Below are 14,285 nucleotides of genomic sequence, written 5' to 3'. Positions count from 1 at the left end.
TCAAAGAAAAATTAATCAAGGTTTCACCTTATTTCCTTTTACAGTACACGTCTTATTATTTAACCACTAGGTTTAAAAAATCATCTTTCCTTCTAAGTATGTCAGTGACCATATGTATTGAATATAGAGTTTAGGTAGTTACTAAGGCTGGTGAATCAAAGACTAAAGGAATAACTATTAAGCTAGAACTCTGTTTTCTTTTTTAACTATTACTATTTTACCAGTTGAAATATACCAGTTGAGGTGATGAGGGCATCATCTCAGCTGACGTAAATTAATTAAGCTACAAGGAGAGATGCAGGAATCATCTGGTATTTTGTCATACTATCATACTGAGGAATGTCTTACTTTGTTTTCATAACTATAAGTCTTAGGAATGATATTGTAAATTCCTCTCAACATGTTAAAATATTTTTTCAGTCTGTTCATGTTCTATGTATTATTAAACTGTGTCTTTTTAGTATTGCTTATTGAGAGTAATGCATAAGTCTTTCTTATCTATAGACTAATGTTAGTCTGAATGCTTGCATATGAGTGGACTACTTAGTGGACATATAATTGTTTGGAAAATATAATTCTGTATTATACTTTATTCTTTCAGAAACAGATGGGTGAGATGAAACTAAAACTTGAAAATGTCATCAGAGAAAATGAAAGGTAGATCAATTATTGGTTCCTCCATTTATTTTTTAAATAACATTTATTTTTGTTATTTAATACATATACTGATGAACAGTGTAGAATCTAGGGTCTGATTTTCCATTTCTCTCCTGGCTCCATTAATATGACTATAAAGACATTATTTCTTTTTTGCTTTAGTTTCTTCATCTGTAAATGAAATGAAAGATACAAACAGAATTATTTTCATAGGACTAATTATAAAGGGTAAAGCACCTTATAAATATTAGCAGTTGATCATGTAATGTATATTACATAAATGTGTTAGAAAGCATACTGATAAAATGGAAGTTTGTCACACCTGCCAGCCAGCAAAAGAGATAATGTTACTGATACTGGTGCATTTATCCATGTTTTGTCTGCAATTCCCAGTCTCGTCTTTCTGCAGAAAGTAAACACTACCATGAATTATTTCTCATTCCTTTGCTTTTAAATTTTTTTATAGATATGTTTATCTCCAGTCTATATAAGTTTGCATTTTTAAAAGACTTTATAAAATTATATCATCTGGTTTCGGGACTTAATTTTTTCACTTACATCTTCTACAAATACAGGAGTTTCAAAGGATGAAATCACTAGGTCATATGTTATGTGAATGTTAAGTTTTGTAATAAATGTCAAATTTCCAAAGAGGCTGTACTAGTTTACCATACTGCTATTGATTTACCAGTATTAATCCACTGCTTTTACCAGTGCTACCTTTTATTAAACTTCAGACTTCTTAAATTTTCTCTTATTAAACTTCAAACTTCTTAAATTTCATCATTTTAACTAAGTAGTTTTCATTATGGTTTTTTGGTTTTTTTACTACCAGGAATCAAATTCAGAACCTCATGCTTGCCAGCCAGGTGCTGTGCCTCTGAGCTGTATCCCTAGCTTTGTTATGGCTTAATTGAGAGGATTTTTTCCCCAGTTTTTTAAATACATATGTGTAATATGTAATGGTAATGTTCCTCTTGGGGACTTGGTAATAAACATAACACATCTTATTTCTTTTTTTTCCTCCTCCTCCTTCTCCTCCCCTTCCCTACCATTCCTTCTATCTTGATGCATTCCCATTTGCAAAATATATATCTCCCTATTTCCTCCTATCTTTAATTTTGCCCTTCATTTATATTTGAGGATTTTTATGTAAGAAAAAACATAATATTTTAGCTTGTGTGTCTTATTTATTTCACTTAACATTGTTGTCTCAGATCCATCTATTTTTCTACAAATGACTCACATTTATTCACTATGGTAGAGTAGTACTTCATTGTGTTACATGTACTACATTGTGTTAACATGTTCTCTTTATCTGTTCATGTATTGGTGGACATATTGGCTGCTCCAAAGATTTAGCTGTTGTGAATTGTGCTGTCATAAACATGAACATGCATGTATCACTGTAATATGGTGTCTTTAACTCTTTCAGGAAGACTCATAGGAAGGGAATAGCTGAGTTGAATGAAATTTCTCGTTTTAGTATTTTGAGGAATCCCTGTACTGATTTCCATAATGGTTGCATTCTTTACATACCCAGCAACAATATGGAAGTGTTCTTTCCCCTGTAGCCTTTCTGTCATTTGTTATTACAGATAATCTTGTTTCATGACTGAGTTCCGTTTCTGTGGCTAGGTTGTTAAATAAATGGGCTGCTAAATGAGGAATTGTATATGGTATACACATTACAATATTCAGAACCAAGAAATGGTCAAAGGAAACTTCACTTGATGACTTTGCTTTTATTTGCATAACTCTTACATGCGGTATTGAAATATATAACAACATAAAACTATAGTACTATACTATACTGTCCAGTACAATTACAGAAACTACAGAACTATACTGCAGAAGAAGCCACCAGAAGGCCACATCATGTTCCTGTGTTGGAAGTTCAAATGTGGGTCGTAAGGCTGAGTAGTGGTAGTAAGTCTACACTGTGTGCCTCAATCTCAAATCTAGTCATTAGACAGATAGGTCCATAAATGTCTGTATTGCTTTTCTGGCCTCATTTTCATTAATTACTGCTCTGATCTGTATCATTTCCTTCTTGGTCCTGGCTTTGGATTTGGAATGGTCTTCTGTTTTCTGGTACCTTGAGGTATGTCATAGATTATTCTCACTCTGTTTTTCCTGTGTGGGCATTTACAACTATAATTTTTCCTCTTAGGACTGCTTTCATTGTGTCCCATAGGTTTGCTGTATTGTATTGAAATTATCGTTGGCTTCTTGGAGCTCTTTAATCTCTGTCTTGATTTCTTCTATGACTCATTGATTATTCAACAGGATATTGTTTAACGTCCATGTGTTTGCACAATTTCTGTGATTTCTTTTGCCACTGATTTCTAGTTTCACCTCACTACCATCTGATAATATGCATGGGATAATTTTGCTTCTGTTGCATTTACTTAAGCATGCTTTATGGGCTAGCATGTGGTATATTTTGGAGAAAGCCTCAAGAGCTGCTGAGATTGTACATTCCATTGTTGGGTAGAACACTCTAGGTAGCTATTAAGTACATTTATTTAAAGGTTTGATCAATTCTTATTTTTCTTTGCTGATTTTTTACCTAGTTGATCTGTTTGTGACAGTGGAGCATTGAGGTCCCCCACCATATTTGTGTTGGCATTTATCTGATTTTATGTCCAATAGTGTTTGTTTCATGAGGTTGGATGCACTAATATTTGGCGCATATATATTTGTGTTATCATTTCCTGTCAGATTTCTCCCTTAGCCAATATAGGATGACCTTTTTTGCCTCTTGTAGTCAGTTTTAGTTTCAAGTCCATTTTTTCCTAAAGTTAGAATAGATATTCCTGTATTTTCCTGGTTCCAGTTATGTGAAATATTATTTTCCATTTTTAGACTTTTGACTTGTGTAATTCTTTTTGAATTAAATTTTTTTTTTGTATTCAAAGTATTGTTGAATTTATTTCTGGGCCCATTCTGCCAGGCTGTATGACTTGATGGAGGAATTAAGACGAGTTATTGAGAGTTATTACCAAAAAGTACTGACCAACCATGTCACATTTTATTACCCTGCATTACTGATTTCCTTTTTTTGTTTTGTCTTCTTCTTAACTACTCACCCTGTTTGGGGTATTCATTTATGAGACTTTTTGGCATTGTTGGCCTCATTGTCTCTTTCTAGGATATCATTGTTTTTGTAGTGCTGATTTGGTGGTCATGAGTTTCTCGATGTGCTCTCTGTCACATTATTTCTCCATCAGTTTTGAAAGACAGTTTTGCACAATATCAGTCTGTGTTGTAATCAGGGATTGCAAGAACAATTATACACAGGGCACATGATTTACAGTATTATTTATAATGGCCACTCAGGGAATCAAATACAGAGAAAGTGCAGGAAACGTGTTCCACACACTAAAGACCTGCAGAATCTAGCCAAGTGCCTGGATCCCACAGTGATGCCCTACACGAGTTCATTAAAGACCTGGAGCCCATGACTTTGCCCCCAAGGAGTCCAGCTGGATCCCTAGAGCCCACAACAATGACTCACGTAAGTCTGTTTTATGCTTCTGCCTTGGGAAGATCCAAAGGTCAGCAGTGGAAGCTAGAAAGTCTGTGCCAGCAGAATGAAGGATCTGTGCCAGTAGGTTGAGAGTTCTGCACTGGAGCCAAGAAGCAGCACTCAAAATAAGAACCAGGGCTTCCCAAAAAGTACCATAGCCATTCTCAGTAACAGTGAGGTCCTGAACTCCTCCAACGAGAACAGCCGAGTCCGTATCAGGAAGCCTGTATGACAAGCTTCTCCTGGAAATTGAACAGCACACCATCTTCACCTCCAGAGCCAGGAAGCAGCGTTCGAAGTAAAGACCAGAGCTCCCCCAAAGTGAACCACAGCCATTCTCCACAATAACAAGGCCCTGACCTCCTCTGATGATGAGAAAAGCCAAGTTCATAGCAAGAAACAATCTCAACAGGCTCCTCCAAGGAGAACCCATGGCAACAGGAGAACCAACAGTACCAAACAACAGCAACACTATGGAGAAACAACAATGCTAATTACTGCTTCTCCTGTTCCCTTTTTATGTTGGCAATAGTCCTCAGGTGGCCCATCCATGCTTAGCATGCTGATTCAGTGCAGCTGGTGTTAAATTGACCACCAGTTTTCAATCCATCACAATCTGTTTTGGAAATTGTTTTCTTTTACAATTTGAAACTCTTCCAAACTTCCATGTCCTTTAAGGTTTATGTTGAGAAGTCTGAGTTGTGTATTTCTAATGGCTTTACTTTTGTAAGTAATTTGTTGCTTTTCTCTAATAGCTTATAAGATTCTGTCCATGTTGGACTTCTGGGATTTTGTCTATGCTGAGTCTTGAAGAGATTCTTTTTGGATCATGACTATTTGGGGTTCTTTATAACTCACTCATCTCTATGTTTAATTCTGTCTATATATTTGAAAAGTTTCCTCCTACTTTTTCTATAAATTTTTATGCCATTTGTGCAGACTCTTGATTTTTCACTACAGTTCCAGTTAATTTTAGATCAGCCTTAGTTGTGTCATCTAGCTCTGTTGCATCCATTGTTCGTGTGTTTTAAGGTATCTTTGCAGCCCTGTCTTTTAGTTCTGACACTTTGTCCTCAATTGGTGCTTCTGCTGCTCATTGTAACTTTTGTCTCATGGATTTCTTTTTGGAACCATTTCATGGACTCTTAATTCTTCACTAAATTGGTCATTTGTGTTTTATATTATTTTGTTTAAATCATCTAGCTTTTTAGTAGTGTCTTCCATAAACTCCCTACTTATTTTATTATATCTGTCATTTGTTTAATTATATCCACTCAGCTCGTTGAGCACTTTGTTGATTTTTTAAAATCTCTTCTGTTATCCTTTGAAATAATTCAGCAGTATAGGTTTTGCTTTCCTCCTGCCCAGTGCCCCATGAATTGGCTTTGGGGGAGCTGAAGTTTTGGTAGGCATTTTTTGCCTTGTCTTCTCATGTTTTTATTTTTGTTTAGTTCTGTGTAGATTTGTGGGTACTTATAGTGGAAAGACTCTGTGTCTAGTATGGACATATCTTTAGTTGGTGTCTGTTTTTCAACAATGCACTCTGGATGTGGCTGACTGTGGTCTCTGTTTTGGGAGGGGACGATGTAGTATAACTGGCACAGCACACAATTCTCTTGGAACGTACCATAATTTTGAAAATGACACAAAAGCTGGCTGTCTTAGTTATTTTTTACTTGTCACTGAGACAAAATACCTGATGCCCAGAGTTGGGAAAGGAAAGGTTTATTTCTTACAGTTTTTGGAAGTTTCAGTCCATACTTAGTTGGCTCCAAGGCAGGATGGCATGGTTGGGCTGCAGTTCATGGTGGCTGCAAACAGCAAAGCAGAAATGGGCAAAAGAGCGAGACACATTCTTCCTGCCATTACATTACATCCTGGTTCCACTCCTAGGCCGGTGTAGCACTCACACCCCCAATCCAAGAACTAGACAATGAACCAATCGCAAATGCATAATGCAAAGGCATGAGGCCTGGGGGCCACCGACATAAACCATGACACTGGCACACAGGGAAAACTCATTAGCAACAACTATGCCATTCTGGCAATATCAAATAAATCTGCACGGTAATATCCAAGAAAAACTACATATAAGAACCAGTAGTCTACCAGCCTTAACCATTCAAGACATCCATAATTATATTATAAACACTAAGACCAACCAAATACAGTGGTATCTCAGTTCATGAACTTCATTCTTTCCATGATTCTGGTTCCAAACCAAATGGACAAGAACCACATCAAATTCACTGGTTAGGTTCAGTGTTGACCTTTTGGGGAAATTTGATTTGGTTCTGGTCCAGTTTGCTTTGTGACCAGATTCATGGAAAGAATTAAGTTTGTGAAAAGAAGCACTACTGTACTGACATACAGTAAATATCTACTGAATGTATCAATTGTACCTCAAACAACAGGAAATTCAAAAGTAATAACATAGAGTTAACTACCTAACCATTGATAAAGCTTAATCATTTTTACTAGTAAAGAGACGGGGTTGGATATGGCAGAATGAAATAAATATTTGAAAAGGTATACATTAGAAGATGAGAGAAGGAAGAGAAAAAAGTGAGCTAAAGGATCCTATTAAGAAGTAGAAAGATATTAAAAGACTTTAATAAAGGTAACAGAAAATAACAAATGAGAAAAAGAAAATAATAAAAAAGGAAGAAGAAAGAAAATACAGGGAATAAAAAATGGAAAAGAAAAAAATTGAGGTAAAGAAAGAAGACAGACTATGGTAACTGTTAATTTTGTATCTTTATGGGAGCAGAATTTATAATTATATTACAAATGCCCGTCAACTAAGGAATAGATTTAAAAGGTGTATTTTTATACAGTGGAGTACTACTCAGCCATAAATAATGATACACCTAAGACTTACAGGTAAGTAGATGCAACTTAAGACCATACTCATAAGTGAAATAAATCACACTCACATGGTAATCATTGCATTGTCTCCCTTTTATGAGAAATTGAAAGAATAAATAAGGTCTAAAATGTACAGTAGATCCTGTAAAATGGGAGGAAATTGTTCAAAACGAAAAAGGAACTAGTATGGGTGAAAGGGGAAGGACAGTAGGAAAAAATGCACATCACTGAAACAGAAGATTTGTGCTAATACCAATTGAAGAAATTTTTATGCCCATTATCTTGTATCCTGAACAACTACTTTAAAGATAACAGCTTGTAATTATTAACTATTGTTGTTCCTCTATTATTTTGTTACGAAATTTTGTGTTACCTTTTTCCTATAAAATAAAAATAAATAAAAAGATAGAAAATGAAAGTTAAAAGAAAAAATTACATATAAGCCCAAAGCCCAGAAAAATAAAGATGAGAGAGAGAGAGAATATGAATGCGTCAAGAAGGGCAGGGGAATATATTCTTTGTATTTTTCAATGAGTAGTATTTTCCTCCAGGAGTTACAGTTTTGCAGTCCAGCCAGGTACCAGTTTCTCCATCTATATTTATGGCCTGTGGGTTTGTGTGTGTCTCCTTGTTCCAGAGGCCTCTCTGTCAGTTTACTCTGGCTGTGGTAACTGTCCAAGCTCAACTGTGTGGTTCTTGCCCACACCAGTAGATAAGGAAGGGACTCAGACCTCAGATCTCTGCTAGATAGGGTTCAAGCAACCTGCTGTACTTCAGTGTCAGCATGTTCAGATGTAACTGTGTTTGCAGTAAAGCACTCGCTTCCCATCGTGGAAGGAAAGGCCCTGTCTGACTCTGTCATGGCTGTCTCTCACCCAGTCACTATGAGAAAGTTATACTGGGAAGCTTGAAATGAAGTTGTTTTGTAGTTTTTATGAGTCTCCGTCTTAAATAATAACAATACCATCCCCACATGGTGCCTGATTGAGCACCACTGTTGGGTGCTGCACTAAAGTCCCTTCCCACTGTTGTTTGCTGCATGCAAAGAACCACTTCAGAGCAAAACCCCACTTTTGTTTTGAGTTTACAATAGCAGCTCAGTCCTCCATTTCTCTCTGAGACTCCCAGTCCTGAGGGCTTCCCTGATGCCTGTGGAAGCAGGCTCCCCTTCTTTGAGCCAGGTTAAGTTCTTAGATTGCTTCATTCTGCAGTTCATCTCCTCAGCTTCTCTGCAGCTTCCAGTTTCTCCTGTCAGGAAGTTCATTCCCGCTTCCCGGAGAGCTACTTCTTCCTTCCTCATCGTCAAGTCATCTCTTTCCAGGTGTCTGCACTCGGGGTCTCAGAAAAGCTGGACTCTCCTGCTCCACTATTTTCTTGATTTTCTAAATATAAATATGGTTGATAATTTTTCATGTTTATTTACCCATTTGATTTTCTTTTCTCATGAAATGTTTATTCATTTCTTTTATTTGGTATTTGAGTATCTTTTCCTTATTAAGGCATCTCTAGCTCCCAGAAAGACCACCTACTGGTAAAATTTTAATTTCTTCTGTAGCTCCATCTTTAAGGGATGTCTGGAAAATGTAGTTTTAGACTTTCAGCAGGATAAAGAAGCAAAAATATAGTACAGGGTAAGACTGAATAGAATGCTGATTGTCCATCTAAGACACTAGATAAGAGATGTTTCAAATATCTGTTCCCAGATTGCGGTGTGTTGGAAGAATAGAGTTTTTGTATTTTTCTCCCTCTTTAAATTTTGAGAGAGTAGAAGTTTTCATTCTTTTCCAATGATTATTGTGTTTGCGTCTCCCTTAACCTTGCTCAAACTAAGATAGATCTTCTCTTATATTTTCTCTTAAAATTTAAAACTTTATAATTTCAAGTTTCTTAAATTTTACCTGAAAATGTCATGCAGCTAGGTAGAGAAGTAAAAGTTTTGACTTGTAAATATGTTCAAAACATTTTTAGTTTGACATTCTTCTATCTCTTATGTTATATAGTAATTTTATTTCTGTTACATTTATTGCTTTAATATAACTATATATATATATATATATTTCAAATCCATTTTATTTCAAGAGAAAAAAAACTCAAAATTCAAAACACATCAATTGGGGAATATAGTTAATTAAATTACTATGTTTTCTAAAATTTATAACCCTCATAGAAAATTGTCTTGTCTTTAATTATGTTGTCATTTTCTTTTTAAAATATATATTTCCACAAATTGTTTTGCTTTCTTATTTCTGAAAATTTATATATTTAAGCTGTTTTGTTTGTTGAAGTTCAAAATTAAGTAATTCTTTTTATAAGGGTTTTAAGTTTTTTGATTTATTTATTATTTTTCTCCTATTGATTTTTTCTAACTTTTATTTTGTGACTCACTATTCTTTCTCAAAATAATTATTAGACTTAAGCTCTTCCTAGTAAAAATATTACAAAGATTTCTGAATCATCAAGCTTATATTTTAATAACTCAAGAAAATAATAATAAGTTAAGACTTTGATGATGATTTAATTGTTTCCTAAATTTGAATTCACATTTTTCCCTTCATGGTCCTCGAGAGCCAGTCTAAACCTGTTTTCATTTCACAGGAATGTAGTTGTGTTATATCCAAACCATAGTGCAGTCATGGCTCAAGAATATATTTCTAGTACATTAGCAAAATGAGGAAAATGTGGATTCTCAGCTTATTATAGGTAGTTTGGAATATGTTACCAAGTTTTTAAGTGAGCCCAATTGTATCTCTAAAGGAAACATTCTACTTTTAGTTATTTATTATAGTTAAGGATTGCAAAATTAAAAAAATTATCCTGTTTATGATTGAGTTTTGTATGTATAGATCTCTTATGATGCTACCCTCTCATTACTAGTGTGCAGTCATAGTGACCTAGGTTCTTCATTTGATTTTCATCAACATGGCAAACCAGTCACCACCTCACAGGAACTTTGACCTGTTTCTTCTTCCTAGAATTTTCTTCTCCACACCTGCACAGAACTGGCCGCTTCTCTTCTTCCAAGCTTTTGTCAGAAAGCCATTCCCTGGTGATGTTTACTAGCACTGCTTTTCCCATCCTCTCCTCCCTTTCTTTTCTCTGCTATCCAGTTTTCCCTTATTTTATAGTTTAAATGAATGAGAAAATCTTAGTGCTTTCAGATTGAGTCAGAATTCATAGATCAAATTCATAGATGAGTCAGAATTCGTAGACTGTAAACAAACTATGTTCAATAACCTACAGGTCTTTTAATATGACTGCATCTCAGCCTATGTAGGGAAATTAACTACAGTTGCTATACTGAGTTAAATAATTTGGATTTCTTATTCATGTAACACAAGGAACTCTTCAAGGATTTTAAGCAGAGGAGAGGGTATATTTTAAAAGGATTCTTTCCAGTTGCACTTCAGAGCTGGAGAATACCAAATAATTCTGGAAACAATGTGTATGGAGGAAGCAATAGTTCTACTTATTAAGCTCTTCTGTATTCATCCCCCAAATAAACTACCACACACGGGCAGTGGTGTGGGAATTTTATCAGGGAGGATTGGATTTAGAGAATGAGTGAAGTCTGGTTCATTGAGATGAAGCATGTGGAGAATCATTTGTTATGGTGTATCTAAATATACCCTAAAACCTCAGGCAGTCGTGAGTGGGGGGAGCTTTCGAAGGCATCGAGTCTAGCATTTGTGATTGGTTCATTGTCTAGCACTGGGATTGGCGGTGTGAGTGCTGCCACCCAGGGTAGGTAGTCAGCATACAGTAAAAGGGACAGAAGGAGGTGTGTTTTTCCCTTTTGCCATTTTGCTTGTTGCGGCTGCCATGAATGGCTCCCTTTAACCACAGCACCCTACCTTGGAGCCAGCTGAGTATGGACTGAAACCTCCAAAAACTGTAAGCTAAATAACCCTTTTCTTCCTTAACTATGGGTGTTAGATATTTTGTCACAGCAAACAGAAATGATGGAGATCGATAGTGGAATAGTTTCAGAGTGCTGAGAGAAAGCTGTCAACTTAGAATTCTGTGCCCAACAAAATATGTCAGGAAGGAATAACAAATACATTTTCAGATGAACAGAAACTGAGGAAATGGTCACTGGAGAAATTAATATAAAAATTTCAAAAGGATCTTTCATCAAAAGTAGAGAAATAACCCATTAGTAAAGAAAGGATAAACGTGGGAGAAAGCTATGAATATCAAGTGTTTTAAAACAATGATAATGTCTTAACCTGAGCAACTATTTTGAAGATAACAATATGCAATACAACAACCGTAGTTGAATTCCTGTCATCGTGTTTTGAAATCCTACATCACTATTGGTTTTTGTTATTATTGTCATCTTTTGTGGGTTTTTGTTTGCTTCTTGATTTTTCTGTTTTTTTCTCTTTAAAATAAAAGCATTAATACACATGCACACACAAAAACAACAATAATGTCTTTAAAATTATCTACTCAGCATTACAATAAAAGACAGCAATATTTTGAATTTAGGTCAAAAAAAGGCAAATGCAATGTCTTGGTTCCCTTTCTCTTGTTACTGAGACAAAATACCCAACACCCAAAATGAAAGGAGGAAGGGTTTATTTAGTTTGCAATTTTGGAGGTTTCAGTGCATCCTCAGGTGGTTCCAAGGCAGGGTGGTGTGGCTAAGGGGCAGCCATTCATGGCCACAAGCAACACCAGCAAACTGGACCGCATGAGGATTTTGAGGGACATCCAGATGCAAATGTAACATGGAGTTATAGTTTGATAATTCAAAGATGCATTTTATAATTTCTGGGATGGATACTAACTGTAAAACAAAAGATCTTATCACTGACAAGCTGATGGGGTAAAAAACTAGAATATTGAAAAGTAATCCACAGAAAGCAAGAAAGAAGAAGAAAAAAAGTTTTTTTTTTTATTGATACCAGCGATCGAACTCACATCCATGCGCTTAGAAGGCAGGCGCTTATGCCACTGAGCTAAATCCCCAGCCTCGGAAAAAAAGTTTTAAGCTAGGGAAAATACTAAGATAGTAGATAAACTCAAATACATTAATTACATTACATTTTAATATACTACATTACAAATATGAGATTGTAATTTATCAGAGGAAATTAAATTTCAAAAACCTCAACTATATACTTCTAAACACAGAGATTCTGAGAATATAAGGATACAAAATGTATAAACATAGAATACAATATGAATATCCCATGAAAATACTAACCAAAAGAAAGTTGGTAATATCAAACATAATAGATTTAATACAAAACATCATTAGAACTTAACAGGACATTACATAATAATTAAAACTTCAGTTTGCCCAAAAGATGAGACAATTTTCAATTTGTAAACACACAGTAATTAAATCTCAGGAAAATGTGATAGCACTGAATGGTAAAACAGACATATTCCCAGTGAAGTTACAAAATATGAACAGATTGCTCTCAGTAATTGAAATTACAACTACAAAAAATTAGTAAGAGTTTGTAAAATGTGAACAAGGCAACTGAACAAATCACGTCTGTTTAAGCACATATATAGGGCACTATTATCCAACATCTTCATAATACACATTTTTAATTATACATAAAACATTTACAAAATTGGCCAGTTTACAAAAGCAACTCTTAGAAATTTTCTTAATGATTGAGATTATTCAGATTATGTTCTTTGGTGACAGTAAAAAATATTTTAGATATAATTAACATAACAATCACAAACTCAGGTGTTTCTAAGTTAGATGGTCTAGTTCTAAATATTATTCATCTGTCAGAGAGTTCACAATGAAAATTGGAAAATATTTTGAACTGGTTAAAAATCAGAATAACAAACTTGTGATCTATAGTGTAGGGCCATTCTCAGAGGACAATCTTCGGGGATGGAACTCACAACCTCGCGCTTGCCAGGCAGGCCCTGTGCCTGCTAAGCTATATCCTCAGCTAGAGAGCCATCTTGAGAGCCTGTATGGAGGTGCTAGCAGGGGAGGAAATGGGCCTCTGGTCAGGGATGATGGTCCTCTTCCATGGATTGTGCAGCTTCAGGAGGGACACATGGAGCTGTGAGGGAGGAAGGTGACACCCGCCTAGCCGGCCAGGTCAGCCAGCTCAGCCCTGGCAGTCAGTGGAGTGACAGGTGTCACAACCAAACCATCCTCACATGCTCACACGTTTGTAATTTTAGGTGTATACATTTACAGGTAGCCTAAGATAATCAGCAATACCTGGATTTATTGGAGAGATTAGAAAAAGGACAACAAATTAAAACTCAAATTTTAAAATACATGCGGCAGGAAAAATTGGGCAAGAAAAAGCAGGCATTAAGAACAGAAAGTTAGATATAACACCCTAAGTAGCTTCACATACTAAAAGTAGCTTGAGGGCTACAAATTTTTGGAGAGGCTGGACAACTTAGCAAAACCTTGTCTCAAAACAAAAACAAAAACAAAAAGTGCAGGCTGGGGTTTGGGCCATAGCTCCTGGGTTTGGTCCCCAGAACTCCAAACAAATAATGATGAAAGATATGATGATAATGAAACAAATTTAGACTGTAGGTAGCCCTTGCTGTGCGTGATAGTACATAGCTATAGAAACAATTTAAAAAGTTGAATTTTTAAAAAGTGGTCTTAATAATCATGAGAGGGGGTTATTTCTGTGGCTTACCTCTAACAATTTTTGTCAGAACACTAAAAATGATATTACTGAAGGCTACAATTTTTTAAAAAAGAGAAAATATTTTAACTTTTAATATTTCTACTATTTTAAATAACAATGTATTAAGTGTTTATTTTTCAATTTCATTTTACTGTCATTTTAAAATTATTAAAACTGATTCACAATCAGGAAAATTAGGAAATACTATGTCAGTTTTAAAAGTTACTTAAAAACTTTATATTGGAATGCATTTTGCTTTGTTTTGCTTTGTTTTGTGGTGCTGGGGATTGAACACTGGGCCTAACACCTACTACGCAAGGGCTCTATTACTGAACTACATTACCAGCCCATTACCAGCTAAAAGGCAGATTATAGTATTTTGGCAATATAATGTATTTATCTGTCTATTTTTAACAGAGTAAAAACTCTGCTGGGAAATACACCACAATGTTAAATGGATTTTTTTTCCCTGTGATATAGCATATCTTTTCTAGAATCTTGCTATATTTCTGTATTGGTCATTTTTCTCTCTTATGCGTAAATATATAAGAGAAATATAAATATTTTAAAAATTCTGCTATATTTGCTATATT

The 14,285-nt window shown here is 35.2% G+C and overlaps 1 protein-coding gene across 5 annotated transcripts in view; it reads left to right on the top strand.

Annotated features, from left to right (window-relative positions):
* Sclt1 (sodium channel and clathrin linker 1) overlaps positions 1–14,285 on the top strand; it is a 183,094-nt gene that overhangs the window by 26,632 nt on the left and 142,177 nt on the right. For 4 of the 5 annotated variants that reach the window (XR_010051460.1, XM_013140782.3, XM_013140781.3 and 1 more), the window contains exon 5: positions 602–657. The exons of the other annotated variant lie outside the window; for it this stretch is intronic. Coding sequence is in view for 3 of the 4 variants with exons in the window: in XM_013140782.3 (XP_012996236.1) it covers positions 602–657 (56 nt within the window). In the remaining variant the exon portion in view is untranslated. The remainder of the gene's footprint in view (positions 1–601; positions 658–14,285) is intronic. 5 annotated transcript variants of the gene reach the window in all.

The sequence above is a fragment of the Cavia porcellus genome, unplaced genomic scaffold (genome assembly GCF_034190915.1).
Source record: "Cavia porcellus strain 051 isolate PalLab524CR breed Dunkin Hartley unplaced genomic scaffold, mCavPor4.1 scaffold_14, whole genome shotgun sequence".
NCBI lineage: Eukaryota > Metazoa > Chordata > Mammalia > Rodentia > Caviidae > Cavia > Cavia porcellus.
The sequence above is the reverse complement of the archived record's forward strand: the minus strand, read 5'-3'. Positions and strand labels throughout refer to the sequence as shown.